Here is a 24,358-nt window from a genome sequence, read left to right on the forward strand (position 1 = left end):
ATGCATTCTACCCATACTGAGTAGAAATTACCCAGTTTAGAGACATAAACACTACCATTTTCAGAATAATTACCAAATGAACCTCTTTTTTTATGTTTGTCTCAAGTTAGACAAATACACCAAAGATATCAGTTCTTCTTAATAAAAATCAATGGCTTCCCAAAACACTCTAGTTCTGTACCAGGAGGCCATCAGTAGATAAGAACAAAGTCTCTGACTCTAAGCACACTAGATAGAATAGCATCCAGATTCTAAAGTCCAAGGTGTGCACTTCTGAAGATGAAAGAAATTAAGATAGGTTGGGATGGCACACTTCATAGAAAGCAACCAAATGAAATAGATAAGAACAACTAAGACTGGGGCTGGAGAGATGGCTCAGCGGTTAAGAGCACTGACTGCTCTTTCAGAGGTCCTGAGTTCAATTCCCAGCAACCACATGGTGGCTCACAACCATCCGTAATGTCATCTTGGCGCCCTCTTCTGGCAGACAGGCATATATGCAGCTAGAATACTGTATACATAATAAATAAATCTTAAAAAAAAAAAAAAAAGAACAACAAAAACTGGATTGAACTGGGCCAGCCACAGAGAGAAAGAGGATTTCATATTCACTTGGAAAAGATGCTGGTGAGAGAACTGGAGTTAAGAAAAGAAGACCAGGCTCTCTGCTCCTCCCTGTTCCAGAGACAGCCACATCTTCTTGTGCAGTGCCAGCCTCGTCTCATAGACAAGATGGTGAAGGTCGGTGTGAACGGATTTGGCCGTATCGGGCGCCTGGTTACCAGGGCTGCCTTCTCTTGTGACAAAGTGGACATTGTTGCCATCAACGACCCCTTCATTGACCCCAACTACATGGTCTACATATTCCAATATGACTCTACCCACGGCAAGTTCAAGGGCACAGTCAAGGCTGTGAATGGGAAGCTTGTCATCAACGGGAAGGCCATCACCGTCTTCCAGGAGCGTGATCCCGCTAATGGGGTGACGCTGGTGCTGAGTATGTCGTGGAGTCTACTGGCGTCTTCACCACCATGGAGAAGGCTGGGGCTCACCTGAAGGGTGGGGCCAAAAGGGTCATCATCTCTGCCCCTTCCGCTGATGCCCCCATGTTTGTGATGGGTGTGAACCACGAGAAATATGACAACTCCCTCAAGATTGTCAGTAATGCATCCTGCACCACCAACTGCTTAGCCCCCCTGGCCAAGGTCATCCATGACAACTTTGGCATCGTGGAAGGGCTCATGACCACAGTCCATGCCATCACTGCAACTCAGAAGACTGTGGATGGCCCCTCTGGAAAGCTGTGGCGTGATGGCCGTGGGGCAGCCCAGAATATCATCCCTGCACCCACTGGTGCTGCCAAGGCTGTGGGCAAGGTCATCCCAGAACTGAACGGGAAGCTCACTGGCATGGCCTTCCGTGTTCCTACCCCCAATGTATCCGTTGTGGATTTGACATGCCGCCTGGAGAAACCTGCCAGGTACGATGACATCAAGAAGGTGGTGGGGGGCTGGGGATTTAGCTCAGTGGTAGAGCGCTTACCTAGGAAGCGCAAGGCCCTGGGTTCGGTCCCCAGCTCCGAAAAAAAAGAACCAAAAAAAAAAAAAAAAAAAAAAGAAGAAGGTGGTGAAGCAGGCGTCGAGGGCCCACTAAAGGGCATCATCCTGGGCTACACTGAGGACCAGGTTGTCTCCTGCGACTTCAACAGCAACTCCCACTCTTCCACCTTTGATGCTGGGGCTGGCATTGCTCTCAACGACAACTTTGTAAAGCTCATTTCCTGGTAAGACAATGAATACGGCTACAGCAACAACGTGGTGGACCTCACCGCCTACATGGCCTCCAAGGAGTAAGAAACCCTGGACCACCCACCCCAGCAAGAATACTGAGAGCAAGAGAGAGGCCCTCAGTTGCTGAGGAGTCCCCATCCCAACTCAGCCCCCAACACTGAGCATCTCCCTCATAATTCCATCCCAGACCCCATAATAACAGGAGGGGCCTAGGGAGCCCTCCCTTCTCTCTCCAATACCATCAATAAAGTTCGCTGCACCCTCAAAAAAAAAAAAGAGAAAGAAAAGAAAAGAAGACCAGAGATGAGGAAAAGAAATACAAGGACAAATCCCTAAAATTCAAAGCAGTAGACTAATTCCATGTGATTTCTTTTTTTTTTTTTCTTTTTTCTTTTTTTCGGAGCTGGGGACTGAACCCAGGGCCCACTGAGCTAAATCCCCAACCCCTCCATGTGATTTCTAATACTCTTTCCAATTCTATAGGTGCATATTTATAAAAGCATTGGCCTACAAAACTCCAAAGGAATTCAGAGCCACTTGGCACATAGAAACAGTGCTAAAATTTAAAGTCAAGATTGGCAATAATAGATCCTTTAGGACTGTCATTTCACACATATTCTCTAGAAGGATGATTAGGTTCACAATCTACCTAGGATTATAAGTTTGTAATAGGAATATTTAAAAACACTTACCCAGAAAATTCTGGAAAGAAACCAGGAAAGATGATGTTAACATTCAGGGATCATAGGTGTTCACAGAGACAGAAGCAGTAATCAGGGACCTGCATGGGTCTGAGCTAGGTCTTCTGCATGTGAGTTAGTTATTTAGTTAGATGTTCTTGTAGGACTCTCTACAGTAAAAGAAAAGGATGTCTCTGACTCTCTTGTCTCCATTTGGGGCTCTTTCTTCCTACTGGGTTGCCTTGTCCAGCCTCGATATGAGGGTCTGTGCCTAGTTCTATTATAACTTGCTAAGCCATCTTTGGTTGTTACTCCTGGAAGGCCTGCTCTACTTTATTTGAAGGGAAATGGAGAAGGAAATCAGGGGAAGAGGAGAGGGGAGGGGACTGGAAAGAGTGGAGGGTTGGGGAAAACTACAGTAGGGATGTAATGTATGAGAGAAGATGAAAAGAAAGAGAGAGAGAGAGGTGTTAAACATTGGTAGTTTCTTAATAAAGTCTGTTTTAAACCATTAAGGAGTTATACATAAGTCCAGGGCATAATACACTGGAAAGCAGAAGTAATTTATATCTAAATTTCAGTGTTGTCTGAGCTCACAAAGTAGAAGCTTGCAATCTCTTTCCTTCTTCCAAGTAAAATATGGCAATGAGTAAAACTGGAAAGTAATTGAGTGTAATAAGTTTATAAGAAATTATACTAATGGTCAAACCACAGCACCCTAACAATCTTTGTGTTCAATAATCCAAATCTTATGACCAGCAAAGTGAAAATATTTCCGGGAAACTGTTGTTATCAGAGTCTAAATTAACCATCTTGCCATGATCTCTTTGACTATTTGCTTGTTATCATCATCTTCTCTGGCCTCTGAAAGGAAAAATAAGGCTTAGTTTTAACATGCTAAGTGAAATTAGCCAGGACCACAGGTATATTTTAGTCCTCATAGGAGGACTCTAGACTTAAGATTTAATCAAGATTTATCTAGATTTCTTAGATTCAAAAATAGAATGGTAACAGTGTGGAAGGGAGAAGGAGTTGGTGGAAGTGGAAAAGAAGAGAGGAATGGAAAGAAAGGAAATATTGTGTGTTCTTTTTAAATATTGTATCTAGATTTTAAAATGCAGGCATGGGACTATTTGTGTGGATGGAAGGGGAAAAGGGGATGAGTATGTGCAGAAAATTGTGCATGTATGAAAATGTCATAAAGAAACAGTATTTTGCTTGATTACAGAAAATAATAAAAAAAAATTTTAAGTCACACAAAAAGCAAAACATGATAGAAATTCTGCCCTTCTCAATTCAAGGTACTGTTAATTATTCATTGACTTTGGATGAAATAAACCAGTAAACTACTTAAAAATACTTGACAGGGACAGAAATAGGCTTAGTAAGTAAAGGTGCCTGTTAGAACCCGCATGGAAGGAGAGAACAGACTCCCCCACTGTATCATGTTCACACTACTCCTACCATCAATTACAAAAATAAAAAGTACCTCATAATTAAAGTACCTCATAAATATTTAACCTAACATTTCATCATAAGGGTCTCATCATCTCTTTGTATTTTACTTAAGTTGATACCACCGTCTATTTCTAAATGAAGCAGATTATAACTTAAATATTGTTAAAAAAAAAAACCATGTCTTAAAGGTCATCACTTGGTCCAACTGGATAAAAAGAAAGATTAGTGATGGACTATAAGATTTCTATCACAATTTCACAGTTCAACGCCAAGACTTGGTAATATATAGTAGTATATATTTTATGACTTCTGATTATTAGGAACAAAAGATATTTCTATGCCCCTGTGCTGTCTATAATTGGGTATCTTTATGTTGTTATTTTGGAACCAGGTATAACATTCTAATGCCTACTTTCTTTCTCCCACAAAGATTGACTCTCAGAGATGCAGAGAAAGCAGAGTGAACAATGGCTGTTCTTCATCAAGAGCAGTGTCTGCCGGGGCTGGGGATTTAGCTCAGTGGTAGAGCGCTTACCTAGGAAGCGCAAGGCCCTGGGTTCGGTCCCCAGCTCAAAAAAAAAAACAAAAAAAAAAAAAAAAAAACAAAGAGCAGTGTCTGCCGATACATTTCACTGAAAGTCTCCTTAAGCAATCATAAGCATTACATCCAAGAACCAAATTATGCTGGTAATATGTTTTATTTTAACTTTAACTTTTATCTCACTATATGCTTTTGATTTACTGAAACTGATGGGGTGAGAGTGGCAGCATTTGCTATAGAAATTCTTTAAGGAAAAACTAGAGACATTAATTGCTTCCTTGCCCTTTAACTGAATTTCTCCTCTTGAGCCTCCTTGTCTACTCTTTATAAAGGTAATACTCCTTTGACAAGTCTCCTAAGGCACCAGGGATTAATAGATGTTAGAGCACAACAAACCCCAGGAGAGTCTCTAAGAGCTCTAGTCTTTGTTATAAAAACTTTACTGATGAATATCTACGTTGAAGTCTGATGTCTCTGACTTTGCACATTATTTTATAAGGTAATTGATCATATTAATACTGTTGTCTAACAATTGTGTAACAGCCAGAGTCTCTGACTTTTCACTATTTCTAAATAAACAGAATTTACCATTTCCTTTTGATAAGGATGAAACTTTACTTCCACAAGAAAATGAAATTTTAACAACACATATGAATATTCTATTATAATTGAAAATTAAACTCCCAAGATAAATATCTTCAAAGAGAATTTATTAAACAACTCTAACCATTATTGATTGCTTACAGACTCTAACAGAGCACAACTGTATTCAGCATATACGGCCATTTGAAAAAAATGGGCTAGGGTGATAGAACAGTGGATAAAGTCGTTGCATGAGAACCAGAGTTTGGTTCCCTAGAATCTATGTAAACGTAACATGGTGGCTTACCTGCAAACCCAGTGCTCAAGAAGCAGACACAGTGGACCTCCAGGGCAAACTAGATTTCCAGATTATCTGTCAGCGAATTCTAGGTTCAGCATGAGAACTTTCCTCAGTAAAATACGTGGACAATCATCCAGGAAAATATCTGATACCAACTTTGAATCTTTGGCCTCCGCATATAGGTACACACACACACACACACACACACACACACACACACACACACACACATGCATGCATTCTTACATATATACATCCGTGTATACAACACATGTATACATGTAAAAGTAAATAAATAATAAAATTATTTATGGAAGGTGATTTGTGTCCTATAGAAAACATTATGACGATAAGTAAATTTTCATTAGTAATGTTTACTCTTGACATTGTTGGTTAACTAAGAACTACCCACGTTATGGAACCAGGTTCCTTGTCACCTTCAGTGACTCTGCTTTCCATTCCAGCTCACAGGCAGCCATTTTGCACACACACCTGAGATAAATTTCTTGCATATCTGCTGCATGGTATGATTTTTTGTGACATTCCCTGGTTACCAAGATGCTCTTTTGCTACAAAACCCTTTCATATAATCTATTTTTGTTTGTTTTCTCTGAGACAGGGCTTCTCTGTGCCTCCCAAGTGCTGGGATTAAAGGCATGGGCTACCATGTTCAGCTATTCTTTTGCACATAAATATTCTAGAAGAAACAACCTCATAAAATTACAACAATTTATATTATGCAAACAGAATACACTGAAATTGACTCTTGAAATAATTTGTATAAAGAATATAATCTTTAAGGGAAAACTGATTAAATATTCAAATTTCCTTTAAACTACCTTATAAAGAAATCTTTATAAGGAAAAACAGTAATTTGTCTGGATATAACATGAGGGACATTTAAAGTATTCACAATTACTTCATCTCAAAACATGGCTTCTTTTTCCGTATGAACTTCTAGGCAAGATTTTGAGGAAATCACTTTTAAGTAATAGTCATTGGGGTTGGAGAGATGGGTCAGCAGTTAAGAGCTCTGATTGCTCTTTCAGAGAACCTGGGTTCAATTCTTAGAACCCACATAGCAGCTCACAACCATCTGTAACTCCAGTTTCGTGGACTCCAATGCTCTCCTCTGACCTCCATAGGCGCCAAGCATGCAGGTGGTGCACAGATATACATACAGACAAAACACCCAAACATATGAAATAATTTTTAAAACAGTAGTAGCTACTGATTTAAATCAGAAGACAATAGCACCACAAGATTGATCATAAGAATCTATTAACTGTATTATGATAGAAATACCCATACAATCTGGTGGGAATTCCTGGATCCTATAAGACTCAGAGTTTCGCTGTATTCTATAAAGGAGGTCACTATGCTATAAATATAATTTGCAAAGAATTCATTCCTCAGAAGTTATGATTCATTGTTGAAAATGAAATTGAACATTTAAAAGATTGGTGAAGTAGAAAATGGTGTTAGGTTTATAGTTAAGATTTGAGCATTTTACTTCAAAATATTAATAATATCATACAATTGTGCCGGGAGCCGAGCCCGCTTACACACCCTCTGTTTCAGGAATGTCAAGCCCACTTACACCGTCTGAGAAACCAAGCCAGTTACCTGTTCTTATCAACACACCTGCAATTTGAGGTTTAGGGTTATATAGGAGCCTAAAGAACAATGAGAGGGTGGTGTCAGTAGTGGAATTGGTCTTGGGCCCTGCATGGCCTTCCGGCTTGCTTGTCTTTAAAAGTCACTGCAGGGAAATCAAATTTGAGAGCTTGATTTGGGGGGAGGGGGGGCTCCAGTGCCATTCTCGAGTTCCTTCAGTCTGCGATTCTGTCTCCATTGCCCTGCCAGCCCCGCGAGGGGTCGGGCAGGGTCCGCTGGCCTCGCTGGCCGCTGATGAAATACCACTCACTACTCTCACTGACCCGGTGAGGCGGCGGAGGGGAGCCCAAAGGGGCTCTCGCTCCTGGCGCCAAGCGCCCGTCTGCACGCGGGGACGCGACCCGCCTGGGACAGTGCCAGGTGGGGAGTTTGACCTACGCCTGTCAAATGGTAACGCAGGTGTCCTAAGGCGAACTCAGGGAGGACAGAAACCTCCGGTGGAGCAAAACAGCAAAAGCTCTTGATTTTCGGTTCGAATACAGACCTTGAAAGCGGGGCCTCACAATCTTGACCTTTTGGGTTTTAAGCAGGGGGTGTCAGAAAAGTTACCACAGGGACAGCCGGCAGCCACGGAATTGGGATGTATATTTCCGGAACCTGCCTTGGGAACTCCGGGTAGAGAGCTTGGTCAGACCTTAATCTCCTTCTTCGCACACCCCCGCAGGCCGGGCCGCACAATTGTAGAAGGCACAGCGTAAGGAACACACTGAAGGAACCAGATTTGTTAACATATGGGTCTATTTTCTTCAAAGGCAGAAAAATGACTGCTGCCTGGTTACCTGGACAGTTAGGGTGGATGTTGTCTCACAATCTGGTGATCTTTTTGCTATTCTATGGAGCCAGCCTTCCTGAATCCCCCAATATCCTGAGCATTGGTTAAACCTTTATCCTGAGCTTATGAATGAATGAATAGAAATCATTCTCATGAAAAGGGTTCTGTGTACTTCACATCCTTCATCAATAGAATCTATCTCTATGCTTATTACAAATCCTTCCTCACGAGGCCTTGCCCTGAGCCCTGTTTAATAATCAATAGAACTCATTCTTATAGTAAAGCTCAGAGCTGCCCTGCTACTTTGCTAAGGGGTTTTGACATAGCTGTGCCTAAAGCGTTGTTTTAATGATTTTCATGTGGAAAGATTTTTCTAAAGTTTTATTGTACTTAAATGTGCAAATTCTGGACATGAAACTCTATAAGTTTCAAACCCGTACCACTGAAATGGTACTTCACCTCATATGAATCATTTCCCTGTCAGCTGTGAGGCTTGAAGGGAAGGCAGTAGTCCCAACAATGAAATTGTAATAAGCTGTCAAGGACCAGCCTCAACTTGGAGAGGGGTTCCTGAGAGAAGGGATGTTTGAGGATGGAGCAAAAAGGACTTGAAGTCAATCAGAGGGTACAAGCTGATGGCCTGTGATCTTCTCAAGACAGCTTTTTTAGACAACCCTCTGCTTGAGACAGCTTTCTGTAGAGTTCTCCAGACAGCTCTCCAGATGGCTCTGCTCTCAGAGACCCAGGCGGAGAATCTTTTATTCACATATCAATTTTGTCATTTACTCCAGGTATTTGATTAACCCACAAATCAGCATTCCAAGACCTCCTGAGTGCAAGCACATGTTTTTTAACATTGCAAATGAATTCAGAGATCTGCCTGCCAAGTAAGCATAGACAATAAACTTAGTTGGGAGGGATCTTGCCCTGCAATCACCTCCCTAAATCTTTTTATCTCCCTCCTTAGTATCTTTCTGATAAGCCGTCTAATGGTGCCTTTGTTCTTTTAGGTCCATGGAACTCCTCATATAATTCAGATTGCATTCTTATATTTTGCATAGTTGAGAAATTATATATTTTAAACCCATGTTCTCAGAATTCTTTTCCACAGCCTTAAGGGCTACCCTGAAAGTCTCAGTGTTTACCATTTTTGTTAAGGACATAGACACACTCCATATCCCAGACTCAGGCTGCTTCAGATTTTCATGGAGTCATTAAACTTGACCAGGAGAACATTCCCAGATAATCTCCTCAGGGAGAATATTTCCTGAAGGAGGAACATAAAGAAAAAGTACACACCACACACACACACACACACACACACACACACACACACACACACACACCACAAACAAGCCTCATACCCAGCAACTGTCAATACTGGTGGAGTAACATGCCCTGCTGGCCTGTTGAAGGAGCAGGAAACCATGTCGCACCATCCCTTCCACATGGTCAAGCAGGACTTGGCAGTACGCAGTTCAAAAAATAATTTTTATTCATTCTTTCTGAAGGACCCTAGTTCTCACTGAAGTGTAAGAGTTATTAAGAGGCTTGGGCTGACAGAAAGTAGGTAGGTTATGGAGACCCTAGGGTCTTTCGCCAGTTTTATACCCATTGCTTCAGGTCAAGATTAGGCCAAGTACCAGCTTCGTGCCTCAGGTCAAGGCTAGGCCAAGTTCCATTCTCCACCCACAATTCCCAGGAATAGCAGGGACAGGACATTTTTGAAAATCTGCAGAACGTACTGATAGTCACATGCCCCTCTGGTCCCAGATAAAGCTCAAAGGCATGCCATATAAGTTTAAACTGTAACCTTGCTGATGGAACCTGTACCACTAAAAAGTATAAAAACTGCTTGTTACAGCCATTTGGGGTCACCTTCTAGTCAGATCCACAACCAATGCATTAGGGGTAGGAACACAGAAGACCATGCCATTGAGCTTCCCATTCAGCTCTGGGATGATCTTACCCACAGGCTTGGCAGCACCAATGGGTGCAGAGATGATGTTCTGGGCTACCCCATGGCCACCATGCTACAGCTTTCCAGAGGGGTCATCCACAGTGTTTGGAGTTGCAGTGATGGCATGGACTGTGGCCATGAGCCCTTCCACAATGCCAAAGTTGTCATGGATGACCTTGGCCAGCAGTTGGTGGTGCAGGATGCATTGCTTACAGTCTTGAGTGAGTTGACATATTTCTTGTGGTTCACACCCATTACAAACATGGGCAAAGGGGTGGAGACGATGAACCTTTTGGCCCCAACCTTCAAGTGGGTCCCGGTTTTCTCCATGGTAGTGAAGATGCCAGTAGACTCCACATACTCGGCACCAGCATCGCCCCGCTTGATGTTAGTGGGATCTCACTCCTGGAAGATGGTGACGGCTTCCCATTCTCAGTCTTTACTGTGCCATTGATTTGCAATGGGTAGAGTCATCCTGGAACATGTAGACCATGAAGCTGAGGTCAGTGAAGGGTTGTTGATGGCAACAATCTCCACTCTGCCAGATGCAGAGCAGAAGGCAGCCCTGGTAACCAGGCACCCAATACAGCCAAATACGTTCACAACGACCTTCACCATCTTGTCTGGCACTGCACCAGAAGATGCAGTTGTCTCCGGAACAGGGAGGAGCAGAGAACCAAAACTTTTTTATATAAAAAAGTCAGTATTATTTTGCAGCTATTGATATTTACTGATAATGATTTAAAATTTACCAGGTATTCTTGATCTCTTGGGGGTGAAAAGGAATTCAAGTGCATAGTGAAAATTAGCAAGATTCTGCCACATTTCAATGGCGCTTTTTGTGAGAATTCAGCAGTGACGTCTCTGCTGCTAGACTCTTCCCTACCTTTAAGGTCAATAGGAACAATATAAACTGGAAGGGTCAGAGCATAGAAGCACACACACACAGAGAAAAGAATGCTAGTTATCAAACAGCTATGACAAGTGAGTTTACACCTCCATTTAAGGGCTACCATGAAAACCTGTCAGCAAAACTTAAAAGTGTAAACCACTCCGTTAAGTAAGAGGCTGTCACTCATCTGAATCTTCTAGTGAATAGTGCCATGTACTTTTGAAAAATGCCTCCAGACATTTTAAATAAATATTAAAGAATTCGAGATTAGTAAATGGTCAAAGGTCAACATAAAAGATACAATTCTGGTAACTTTTGGTGGTTTGGTCCCTGGGAGTTCTGGTGGGATCTGGTTGGTTGATATTGTTGTTCTTCCTATGGGGTTGCAAATCCCTTCAGCTCCTTCAGTCTTTTCTCTAACTCCTCCACTGGGGTCCCATAGTTTAATCCAATGTTTAGCTGCAAGCATAATCATCTGTATCAGTAAGGCTCTGGCAGAACCTCTCAGGGGACACCCATATCAGATTCCTGTCGGCAAGCACTTCTTGGCATCAGCTATAGTGACTGCATTTGGTGGCTGCATATGGGATAGATCCCCAGGTGGGACAACCTCTGTATGACCTTTTCTTCAGTATTAGGATAAAATGGCAACCAACAGATTAGGAAAAGATCTTTACCAATCCTACATCTGATAGAGGGCTAATATCCAAAATATACAAATAACTCACGAAGTTAGACTCCAGAGAGCCAAATCACCATATTAAAAAATGGGGTACAGAGCTAAACAAAACATTCTCAGCTGAGGAATATCAAATGGCCAAAAAGCACCTGAAGAAATGTTCAACATCCTGAGTCATTAGGGAAATGCATATCAAAACAACCCTGAGATTCCACCTCACACCAGTCGGAATGGCTAAGATAAAAAACTCAGGTGACAGCAGATGTTGGCGAGGATGTGGAGAAAGAGGAACACTCCTCCATTGTTGGTGGGATTGCAGACTGGTACAACCTCTCTTGGAATCAGTCTGGAGGTTCCTCAGAAAATTGGACATTGAACTACCTGAGGACCCAGCTGTACCTCTCTTGGGCATATACCCAAAAGATGCTTCAACATACAACAAAGACACGTGCTCCACTATGTTCATAGCAGCCTTATTTATAATAGCCAGAAGCTGGAAAGAACCCAGATGCCCTTCAACAGAGGAATGGATAAAAAATGTGGTACATCTACACAATGGAGTACTACTCAGCTATCAAAAACAGTGACTTCAAGAAATTCATAGGCAAATGGAATGACTCATAGAAAATATCCTGAGTGAGGTTACTCAATCACAGAAAAACACACTTGGTATGCACTCATTGATAAGTGGATATTAGCAAAATGCTCAAATTGCCCAAGATGCCATCTACAGACCACAGGAAGCTCAAGAAGAATGACCAAAATGCAGATGCTCCCACTCCTTCTTAAAAGGGGGAAAAATATCCATAGGAGGGGATATGGAAACAAAGTTTAAAGCAGTGACTCAAGGAATGGCCATTCAGAGTCTGATACACATGTGAGATATATATATTCAACCAAAACTAGATAAGATTGATGAAGCTAAAAAAAAAAAATGCATGCGGAAAGGGAATGGATATAGATCTCTCCTGAGAGACACATCCAGAGCACGTCCAATACAGAGGTCAATGCTAGCAGCAAACCACCGAATGGAGAATAGGACCCCCTTGGGGGGAATTAGAGGAAGGATTGAAAGAGTTGAAGGAGCTTGCAACCCCATATGTACAACAATGCCAACCAACCAGAGCTTCCAGGGACTAAACCACTACTGAAAGACTATACATGGACTGACCCTGGACTCCAACTGCATACGTAGCAGAGAATAGCCTTGTTGGGGCACCAGTGGAAGGGGAAGCCCTTGGTCTTGCCAAGGTTGGACCCCCAGTGCAGGGGAATATGGGGGAGGGCAATAAGGGGGATGTATAGGTGGAATACCTGTATGGGGGATGGGGAGAGGAGGGAATGAGGGCTTACGAACAGGAAACCGGGAAGGGGAATAACCTTTGAAATGTAAGTAAAGAAATATATAATAAAAAATTTAAAAAAAAAAGAAAATTAGAGTCGAATCCCAGATTCAAGATCATTTTCTACCATAAGAGTTCAAGAGTTCAAAGCCATCAAAGCCAGTGGGGTGAGACAGGGAGGGGAGGGGAGGGGCAGAGTGTGTGTGGGGCGGGTATGGGGAGGAAGAAAGTAAAAAGGGTATTTTACCATTTAACGACCATGACGGTTTCATCACATATTTAATATTTGTTTTGTTTGCTTTAACAAAAAAGAATCTTTCGGTTTTTATTGGGCTTTCTTTCTTATTGGGGAAAATAAACCTTCCTTAAATAAAAAAAAAAAAACTAAGAGTATCATTTCTATACAATTTATTATTTTCTTATCTTCAATGGGTACATAGAAAATAAAAAGTTAGTGACATGTATGGCTTTTTTTTTTCATCTTTCTGGTACCAGTATAAGAAACATTCAAAAGTCCACGGCAAATTTAAAAATTCATTACACTAATTGATAAAGGGAAGTTTCAAACTTACTTTTTGTCCCAGTGTTTGAAGAGAACTGCTGAAAATAGCAGAGGTTGGCAACCAGAAGGTAAATGGAACTCACACATCAGAAACTAAAGACAAGTGCTAAATGGGAGCATGAACTAAGTAATCAAAAGCAACACAATCAGGACATGTTCAACAACACACAACTATATATATTGCACCAGCTCCAGCTGCCTATGACTTTGAAGTCACGGTTGGGAGTTCCACACTCAGGTAGACCTGCTCCCACCATTCACAAAGGAGAAGATCACATACGTAATTTCATATCTGAAATTTCAAATTGCAAGTATTTTCCATGAATGATTACTTTTTGTAGACAATGTATGCTGTGGTTTAAAGTAAGGCTGATGAACTAGCCCAAGAGCCATATCATGCTGGGAACTTACTATGTGAAATACCAATGTACGTGCTAAGAGTGATTAGGATGTTCTGTTCTGAGAACTAGAATAACATGTTACAAGGTGCTGTGAACACACAGTAAAAAGGTCTAGTCGTGGATGGAAAGTGAAGAAGACTTATTTGAATGTTTATGAGTTACAATGAATAAATAAACAAACTACATTGCATGAGACATGAGATACACAAATGCTGTGTCCTCGCAACTGGAATAATGTATAAAGTGAAGACTTAGATTCTGCCACCTACCTATTTTCTCTTCCTTAAGTTTTTCTGAATTCTTAATTCTAAGCATTGGTGTTGTACTGTGCACTGCTGGGTGCTTTGCCCCTTGTTCATCTTTTCTTGGTAAACTCCTTCATAGCCATGATTCATGCTTTATTTCAGGAGGAAAGATGCTGAAGTCCCCAGAATCAACACCCATGGCATGAGAATTATGAAAGAATCCTTTCTGTAGGGAGTAAATGTTAACAACATTAAATTTGTATTTACCCACTTTAGGCCTATTCACTGTTACAAACACCCTTTGTGTTTTATTATAAATAAAGTTCTATATAATCCTCACGCAGACCCTACATTTTGCAACAGGCATCACAGTGAACAAGCAGATGAGTGGCAAATCTCTTCATTTGTTCACCCATTCCAAAGCAAACTACCCACCAGGCAACCACACCACCCTAGCCATACTCTAAGACTCTAGGTACTGCAGTCTGTATGTTCACAAATAACCTAATCTTAGGAGTAGAGCGAGGCATATAAGCAAGTAAATAAATAAGCAAGATAACTGTTAGAACGTGTAATATAGAGATGGAGTGATGGTCAAGAGCACTGGCTGCTCTTCCTAAGGACACATTTTGATTCTCAGAACACACATGGTCGTTCACAAACATCATTAACTTCAGTTCCAAAGGATCTGACAACCTTTCTGACATGAGAAACACTTTGACACCATATACGGAGATGCAGAATTTTGAGATTTCCATGCTGGTTTTCAGTCTTACGTTGGTCCAGCATTTCCTCACTATGTCCCCTGTGATCCCCTTTTGAATGGCAATATATAGTCTCTGCCACTGTATGTTGAATGTATATGATCTGTTTTTATATTTTGATTTTACAGGGGATTACAGTTAAGAGATTGCCATGAGGCTCAGAAGAGAATTTGCATTTTGGACTTTTAAACTGAAACTGTGATAAACTGTGGGGACTTTGGAAACTGAACTAGATGCATTTTTGCAACATAATATTGCTAGAAGCCTATGGGGGCCAGGGAATAGAATGTGGTGGCTTGAATACAGATTACTGCCATAGGCTCATATATTTGAGGTTTTGAAGCTTCAAAAGCCTCCCACCATCTCCAGAGCACTCTGATTTACACAGGAGGTTCCAGATGTGAGCTTTCAGCTGTTCTTGCTGCCTTGCCTTCCCTCCTTCATAAAAGACTCTAATCTTCTTGAACCATAAACCAAATTATACACTTTCTTTTATCAGTTTCCTTGATCATGGTGTTTTATCATAGTAATAGAAAAGTAAGTAACTGAGTCATAGAAGCTTTCTAGAATTGTCTACAATTGAATTAGTGGATTTTCTATTACTAAACACAGGAGCCCAAGTGCAGAAAATAAGGGACTGTATATAGAAAGTGTTTGAAGTACATGAACTGAGATCTATAGACATCTAAAAACAAGGATAGAAAAATCTGTCTATGGAAAGTATGAAAAGATCAGAGGATGAAGCTGAAGAAGAGTGATTAAAAGGCTAAAAGTTTATTCTGAAAATAAGACAAGCTAGGCTAAGTGTGGTAATGTAGACCTGTAATTCCAGCAGGAAGGTTATGAGTTCAGGGCCAGTCTAGACTACACAGCAAATTCCAGGCCACTCTAGGACACCTAGTGAGAATTTGTCATTGGAAATTTTCAGAAAAACAATACTGTGAGGTTTTATAAGAAATAAAATAATATCAGAATTTAGATTTAAATAGATTATACAGTACAGAGCAGACTATGCTGGGAGGTGGGCTGTTGAAGCAAAGGGATGATACTGATGTTTCCACTCTTCCAGGCTGAGCTCTCCTTGGAATAGCACAGCTTCCCACAACATTGGATTGGACTAGTCTACAGAAAACTAAAGGCTTGATTCTGACAATTCTTTTCTTTTCTTCTGTTAATGAAAAAATATTTTTTCCATACAACATAACTCAAGAAGTGACATCGAGGATGAGGAAGAAGTTCAGGTGCTACTGAGAAACTTGTGGCAAGGCACTGAAGAGGGCAATTTAGAAAGAAAAATGAGCTGAACAAAAAAAACTTTGTCTCTTGGGAGCCACTTGATGACTAACAGCAGCCACCAGAGCAAGATTCCATGCAAAAGCTACTGAGTTAGCTTGGAGAAAGTACTCAAGTTCTTCATGACTTCTGCACCTCATTGTGAAGTGAGTAGTCTGTACTGCTACTTCTTATCTCATTGGAACTTTTTTTTCTTTTTAAGAAAACAGACTTCTTGAGTACATAGCAAGGAGACCCGGTGAGAGAGAGACCCAACCGCCTGGTCAGGTGGGCACTCCTGAGGCTGCAGAGCGGAAGAGACCACCAACACTGCTCACCCCTGCCCACATCCCTGGCCCAAGAGGAAACTGTATAAGGCCTCTGGGCTCCCGTGGGGGAGGGCCCAGGAGCGGCAGGACTTCTGCGCCTGAGACACCGCTACCAGAACCTGAAAGAAACAGACCGGATAAACAGTTCTCTGCACCCAAATCCCGTGGGAGGGAGAGCTAAACCTTCAGAGAGGCAGACAAGCCTGGGAAACCAGAAGAGACTGCTCCCTGCACACACATCTCGGACGCCAGAGGAAAAAGCCAAAGACCATCTGGAACCCCGGTGCACTGAAGCTCCCGGAAGGGGCGGCACAGGTCTTCCTGGTTGCTGCCGCTGCAGAGAGCCCCTGGGCAGCAACCCACGAGCGAACCTGAGCCTCGGGACCACAGGTAAGACCAAATTTTCTGCTGCAAGAAAGCTGCCTGGTGAACTCAAGACACAGGCCCACAAGAACAGCTGAAGACCTGTAGAGAGGAAAAACTACACGCCTGAAAGCAGAACACACTGTCCCCATAACTGACTGAAAGAGAGGAAAACAGGTCTACAGCACTCCTGACACACAGGCTTATAGGTCAGTCTAGCCACTGTCAGAAATAGCAGAACAAAGTAACACTAGAGATAATCTGATGGCGAGAGGCAAGCGCAGGAACCCAAGCAACAGAAACCAAGACTGCATGCCATCATCGGAGCCCAATTCTCCCGCCAAAACAAACATGGAATATCCAAACACACCAGAAAAGCAAGATCTAGTTTCAAAATCATATTTGATCATGATGCTGGAGGACTTCAAGAAAGACATGAACACACTTAGGGAAACACAGGAAATCATTAATAAACAAGTAGAGGCCTACAGAGAGGAATGGCAAAAATCCCTGAAAGAATTCCAGGAAAACACAATCAAACAGATGACGGAATTAAAAATGGAAATAGAAGCAATCAAGAAAGAACACATGGAAACAACCCTGGATATAGAAAACCAAAAGAAGAGACAAGGAGCTGTAGATACAAGCTTCACCAACAGAATACAAGAGATGGAAGAGAGAATCTCAGGAGCGGAAGATTCCATAGAAATCATTGACTCAACTGTCAAAGATAATGTAAAGCGGAAAAAGCTACTGGTCCAAAACATACAGGAAATCCAGGACTCAATGAGAAGATCAAACCTAAGGATAATAGGTATAGAAGAGAGTGAAGACTCCCAGCTCAAAGGACCAGTAAATATCTTCAACAAAATCATAGAAGAAAACTTCCCTAACCTAAAAAAAGAGATACCCATAGGCATACAAGAAGCCTACAGAACTCCAAATAGATTGGACCAGAAAAGAAACACCTCCCGTCACATAATTGTCAAAACACCAAACGCACAAAATAAAGAAAGAATATTAAAAGCAGTAAGGGAAAAAGGTCAAGTAACATATAAAGGGAGACCTATCAGAATCACACCAGACTTCTCGCCAGAAACTATGAAGGCCAGAAAATCCTGGACTGATGTCATACAGACCCTAAGAGAACACAAATGCCAGCCCAGGTTACTGTATCCAGCAAAACTCTCAATTAACATTGATGGAGAAACCAAGATATTCCATGACAAAACCAAATTTACACAATATCTTTCTACAAATCCAGCACTACAAAGGATAATAAATGGTAAAGCCCACCATAAGGAGGCAAGCTATACCCTAGAAGAAGCAAGAAACTAATCGTCTTGGCAACAAAACAAAGAGAATGATAGCACACAAACATAACCTCACATCCAAATATGAATATAAAGGGAAACAATAATCACTATTCCTTAATATCTCTCAATATCAATGGCCTCAACTCCCCAATAAAAAGACATAGATTAACAAACTGGATACGCAACGAGGACCCTGCATTCTGCTGCCTACAGGAAACACACCTCAGAGACAAAGACAGACACTACCTCAGAGTGAAAGGCTGGAAAACAACTTTCCAAGCAAATGGTCAGAAGAAGCAAGCTGGAGTAGCCATTCTAATATCAAATAAAATCAATTTCCAACTAAAAGTCATCAAAAAAGATAAGGAAGGACACTTCATATTCATCAAAGGAAAAATCCACCAAGATGAACTCTCAATCCTAAATATCTATGCCCCAAATACAAGGGCACCTACATACGTAAAAGAAACCTTACTAAAGCTCAAAACACACATTGCACCTCACACAATAATAGTGGGAGATTTCAACACCCCACTCTCATCAATGGACAGATCATGGAAACAGAAATTAAACAGTGATGTCGACAGACTAAGAGAAGTCATGAGCCAAATGGACTTAACGGATATTTATAGAACATTCTATCCTAAAGCAAAAGGATATACCTTCTTCTCAGCTCCTCATGGTACTTTCTCCAAAATTGACCATATAATTGGTCAAAAAACGGGCCTCAACAGGTACAGAAAGATAGAAATAATCCCATGCGTGCTATCGGACCACCACGGCCTAAAACTGGTCTTCAATAACAATAAGGGAAGAATGCCCACATATACGTGGAAATTGAACAATGCTCTACTCAATGATAACCTGGTCAAGGAAGAAATAAAGAAAGAAATTAAAAACTTATTAGAATTTAATGAAAATGAAGATACAACATACTCAAACTTATGGGACACAATGAAAGCTGTGCTAAGAGGAAAACTCATAGCGCTGAGTGCCTGCAGAAAGAAACAGGAAAGAGCATATGTCAGCAGCTTGACAGCACACCTAAAAGCTCTAGAACAAAAAGAAGCAAATACACCCAGGAGGAGTAGAAGGCAGGAAATAATCAAACTCAGAGCTGAAATCAACCAAGTAGAAACAAAAAGGACCATAGAAAGAATCAACAGGACCAAAAGTTGGTTCTTTGAGAAAATCAACAAGATAGATAAACCCTTAGCCAGACTAACGAGAGGACACAGAGAGTGCGTCCAAATTAACAAAATCAGAAATGAAAAGGGAGACATAACTACAGATTCAGAGGAAATTCAAAAAATCATCAGATCTTACTATAAAAACCTATATTCAACAAAATTTGAAAATCTTCAGGAAATGGACTATTTCCTAGACAGATACCAGGTATCAAAGTTAAATCAGGAACAGATAAACCAGTTAAACAACCCCATAACTCCTATGGAAATAGAAGCAGTCATTAAAGGTCTCCCAACCAAAAAGAGCCCAGGTCCAGACGGGTTTAGTGCAGAATTCTATCAAACCTTCATAGAAGACCTCATACCAATATTATCCAAACTATTCCACAAAATTGAAACAGATGGAGCCCTACCGAATTCCTTCTACGAATCTACAATTACTCTTATACCTAAACCACACAAAGACACAACAAAGAAAGAGAACTTCAGACCAATTTCCCTTATGAATATCGACGCAAAAATACTCAATAAAATTCTGGCAAACCGAATTCAAGAGCACATCAAAACAATCATCCACCATGATCAAGTAGGCTTCATCCCAGGCATGCAGGGATGGTTTAATATACGGAAAACCATCAACGTGATCCATTATATAAACAAACTGAAAGAACAGAACCACATGATCATTTCATTAGATGCTGAGAAAGCATTTGACAAAATTCAACACCCCTTCATGATAAAAGTCCTGGAAAGAATAGGAATTCAAGGCCCATACCTAAACATAGTAAAAGCCATATACAGCAAACCAGTTGCTAACATTAAACTAAATGGAGAGAAACTTGAAGCAATCCCACTAAAATCAGGGACTAGACAAGGCTGCCCACTCTCTCCCTACTTATTCAATATAGTTCTTGAAGTTCTAGCCAGAGCAATCAGACAACAAAAGGAGATCAAAGGGATACAGATCGGAAAAGAAGAGGTCAAAATATCACTATTTGCAGATGACATGATAGTATATTTAAGTGATCCCAAAAGTTCCACCAGAGAACTACTAAAGCTGATAAACAACTTCAGCAAAGTGGCTGGGTATAAAATTAACTCAAATAAATCAGTTGCCTTCCTCTATACAAAAGAGAAACAAGCCGAGAAAGAAATTAGGGAAACGACACCCTTCATAATAGACCCAAATAATATAAAGTACCTCGGTGTGACTTTAACCAAGCAAGTAAAAGATCTGTACAATAAGAACTTCAAGTCACTGAAGAAAGAAATTGAAGAAGACCTCAGAAGATGGAAAGATCTCCCATGCTCATGGATTGGCAGGATTAATATAGTAAAAATGGCCATTTTACCAAAAGCAATCTACAGATTCAATGCAATCCCCATCAAAATACCAATCCAATTCTTCAAAGAGTTAGACAGAACAATTTGCAAATTCATCTGGAATAACAAAAAACCCAGGATAGCTAAAGCTATCCTCAACAATAAAAGGACTTCAGGGGGAATCACTATCCCTGAACTCAAGCAGTATTACAGAGCAATAGTGATAAAAACTGCATGGTATTGGTACAGAGACAGACAGATAGACCAATGGAATAGAATTGAAGACCCAGAAATGAACCCACACACCTATGGTCACTTGATTTTTGACAAAGGAGCCAAAACCATCCAATGGAAAAAAGATAGCATTTTCAGCAAATGGTGCTGGTTCAACTGGAGGGCAACATGTAGAAGAATGCAGATCGATCCATGCTTATCACCCTGTACAAAGCTTAAGTCGAAGTGGATCAAGGACCTCCACATCAAACCAGACACACTCAAACTAATAGAAGAAAAACTAGGGAAGCATCTGGAACACATGGGCACTGGAAAAAATTTCCTGAACAAAACACCAATGGCTTATGCTCTAAGATCAAGAATTGACAAATGGGATCTCATAAAACTGCAAAGCTTCTGTAAGGCAAAGGACACTGTGGTTAGGACAAAACGGCAACCAACAGATTGGGAAAAGATCTTTACCAACCCTACAACTGATAGAGGCCTTATATCCAAAATATACAAAGAACTCAAGAAGTTAGACCGCAGGGAAACAAATAACCCTATTAAAAAATGGGGTTCAGAGCTAAACAAAGAATTCACAGCTGAGGAATGCCGAATGGCTGAGAAACACCTAAAGAAATGTTCAACATCTTTAGTCATAAGGGAAATGCAAATCAAAACAACCCTGAGATTTCACCTCACACCAGTGCGATTGGCTAAGATCAAAAACTCAGGTGACAGCAGATGCTGGCGAGGTTGTGGAGAAAGAGGAACACTCCTCCATTGTTGGTGGGATTGCAGACTGGTAAAACCATTCTGGAAATCAGTCTGGAGGTTCCTCAGAAAATTGGACATTGAACTGCCTGAGGATCCAGCTATACCTCTCTTGGGCATATACCCAAAAGATGCCTCAACATATAAAAGAGACACGTGCTCCACTATGTTCATCGCAGCCTTATTTATAATAGCCAGAAAATGGAAAGAACCCAGATGCCCTTCAACAGAGGAATGGATACAGAAAATGTGGTACATCTACACAATGGAATACTACTCAGCTATCAAAAACAACGAGTTTATGAAATTCGTAGGCAAATGGTTGGAACTGGAAAATATCATCCTGAGTGAACTAACCCAATCACAGAAAGACATACATGGTATGCACTCATTGATAAGTGGCTATTAGCCCAAATGCTTGAATTACCCTAGATCCCTTGAACAAACGAAACTCAAGACGGATGATCAAAATGTGAATGCTTCACTCCTTCTTTAAATGAGGAAAAAGAATACCCTTGGCAGGGAAGGGAGAGGCAAAGATTAAAACAGAGACTGAAGGAACACCCATTCAGAGCCTGTCCCACATTTGGCCCATACATATACAGCCACCCAATTGGACTAGATGGATGAAGCAAAGAAGTGCAGACCGACAGGAGCCGGATGTAGATCGCTCCTGAGAGACACAGCCAGAATACAGCAAATACAGAGGCGAATGCCAGCAGCAAACCACTGAACCGAGAATAGGTCCCCTATTGAAGGAATCAGAGAAAGAACTGGAAGAGCTTAAAGGGGCTCGAGACCCCAAAAGTACAACAATGCCAAGCAACCAGAGCTTCCAGGGACTAAGCCACTACCTAAAGACTATACATGGACTGACCCTGGACTCTGACCCCATAGGTAGCAATGAATATCCTAGTAAGAGCACCAGTGGAAGGGGAAGCCCTGGGTCCTGCTAAGACTGAACCCCCAGTGAACTAGTCTATGGGGGAAGGGCGGCAATGGTGGGAGGGTTGGGAGGGGAACACCCATAAGGAAGGGGAGGGGGGAGGGGGATGTTTGCCCGGAAACCGGGAAAGGGAATAACACTCGAAATGTATATAAGAAATACTCAAGTTAATAAAAAAAAAAAATTACAGTTGGTTGAGTACATAGCAAGGGGCAGATTACTGGGGGATAACAAGACTAATTCAAGAAGACTTATAAAATATTTATGTATAATTTACAAATATTTATGTGTCTGTGGTACATGCATGTTCATTTGAGTGTGAGGACATACTTGTAGACGACAGAGGTTTAGGTCTATCTTTTTCTATTTTCTATTTTCTATTCCACCTTATTTTTTGAGCTAAGATCTCTCACTGAACCTGAAATTTGCCAATTTGTATAGACTTGCTGGTCAGTAAGATCCAGGGTGGTCCTGTCTCCAAACCATCCTTCCAGCATTGGGAGTATAAATAATTACTACCATATCTAGTTTTTTATGTGGGTTTGGGGACCAAACATGTCCTTATGCTTGCCTAGAGAATATCGCATCAGCTGAAACATTTTTCCAGCTCCATAGAATGATTTTTGAAGTTTAAATAAGATATTGCAAGTAAAAGTTGCTGGCAGTATTTTGCATAGTAAATACTGTTACAGTTACAGTTTAATTTATTAAAAGCTAATCAATTACCATACTAAATATAACATTTTGAGACCATTTTTTACCATGTCACCCTAACTGGACTGGAATTTGATTTGTAGAGCGATCTGGCCTGGAACTCCTAGAGACCTACCTCCTGTCTCTGTCTCTGCCTCTGCCTCTAGAGTACTCGAATTAAAGGCATGCGCCACCACAGCCCATCTAAATATAACATTACTTGAAACTACCCAGTGTCTGGTTCTTGTTGGTGACAGTGACAGAGCTGCTAATGCCAACATTATAGTACTATTTCATCCTGTAGCCAGCTCCTGAGTCATGAAGGGAATTTTTTTTCATGGCAATAGCACTCACTAGCAGTGGCTGAAACACATACATGTTTTTGTTTTTATGTCTTTTTTTTTTTACTTTTTGTAATTATCCATTGTAATTGACAACCATACTAATGAGGCCAATTAAGACTTTTAAGTCCCTTTTATTGAAAATCAGACTTGAGCCTCTAAAAAGTCACTGGTGACAAAGCTCAGGATTATATAGTTTTAAAGGCAAAACCCACTAAGGTACACCAAAGTAAAATGAGTGTTAGAGTAAACTTGAAGCATTGCTAGCAGAAAATAGTTATTTTAGACATAACTTGCCAATTACTTCGGTTAATACCTCTGGATGATGGCCAAGGCCCTGGAAATTTTAAAGGTGTTGCCAAGGCCATCTAGTCTAATAACTCTTTAAGCAAACAGAAAATAGAGTCAATCAATATGGCATATCTTAATCCTTTCGCTTTCATTATCTTTTCTACTATGCTCAACATCCAAGTTCTCCTTGATGATTTTTGAGAAATAATTCCAAATTATATCAACATTCAACTTGCTTCTCTTTGGCTAAACAAGATTGTGAAGAACTTGGTCCAGAAGAGTCCGCCGATCCCGTAGGTGGCGCTAACGCACTGTCAGAGCAGTTGCTGAAAGCCGACGAGGCTCCTCGATCCGAGTGCGGACGCTGGCCATGTCGTCATCGCGTTCCGGTTTGTGACAGCCGCCCGCGTAAATTCGAAATGGCTGATGATTTGCAGGCGGGTGTAGTTCTGGAACCTGACGCTATGGTTCCACCGAGACCTGAGTTGGCGGCGGAGGAGGAACCGGCGTCCTGGAAGGAAGGTGAGCACCTCAGCCCGCGCCGGAGGGCTGTGCGGTGGTTGCCGCCGGGCCTGGCCAGCCTTAGGACGCGGTCCCTGCTTGGGGAGTGGTGCGCCGGGCTTGGCCCCAGTCTCACCCTCCGTCCTTTGACTCAACTTC

The 24,358-nt window shown here is 41.3% G+C and overlaps 1 protein-coding gene and 1 pseudogene across 2 annotated transcripts in view; both read left to right on the forward strand.

Annotated features, from left to right (window-relative positions):
• Window positions 1-694: 694 nt before the first annotated feature.
• LOC148000662 (glyceraldehyde-3-phosphate dehydrogenase pseudogene) lies at window positions 695-10,215 on the forward strand (annotated as a pseudogene).
• Window positions 10,216-24,091: 13,876 nt separating this feature from the next.
• The window catches only part of Shcbp1 (SHC binding and spindle associated 1), a 38,049-nt gene continuing 37,782 nt past the window's right edge, over window positions 24,092-24,358 (forward strand). For both annotated transcript variants that reach the window (NM_001399215.1, XM_087588872.1), the window contains 1 exon segment: window positions 24,092-24,220. In NM_001399215.1, the coding sequence (NP_001386144.1) occupies window positions 24,118-24,220 (103 nt within the window). In that variant the 5' untranslated portion in view covers window positions 24,092-24,117.

The sequence above is a fragment of the Rattus norvegicus genome, chromosome 16, assembly GCF_021556685.1.
Source record: "Rattus norvegicus strain SHRSP/BbbUtx chromosome 16, alternate assembly SHRSP_T2T, whole genome shotgun sequence".
In the NCBI taxonomy this organism is placed as follows: Eukaryota; Metazoa; Chordata; class Mammalia; order Rodentia; family Muridae; genus Rattus; species Rattus norvegicus.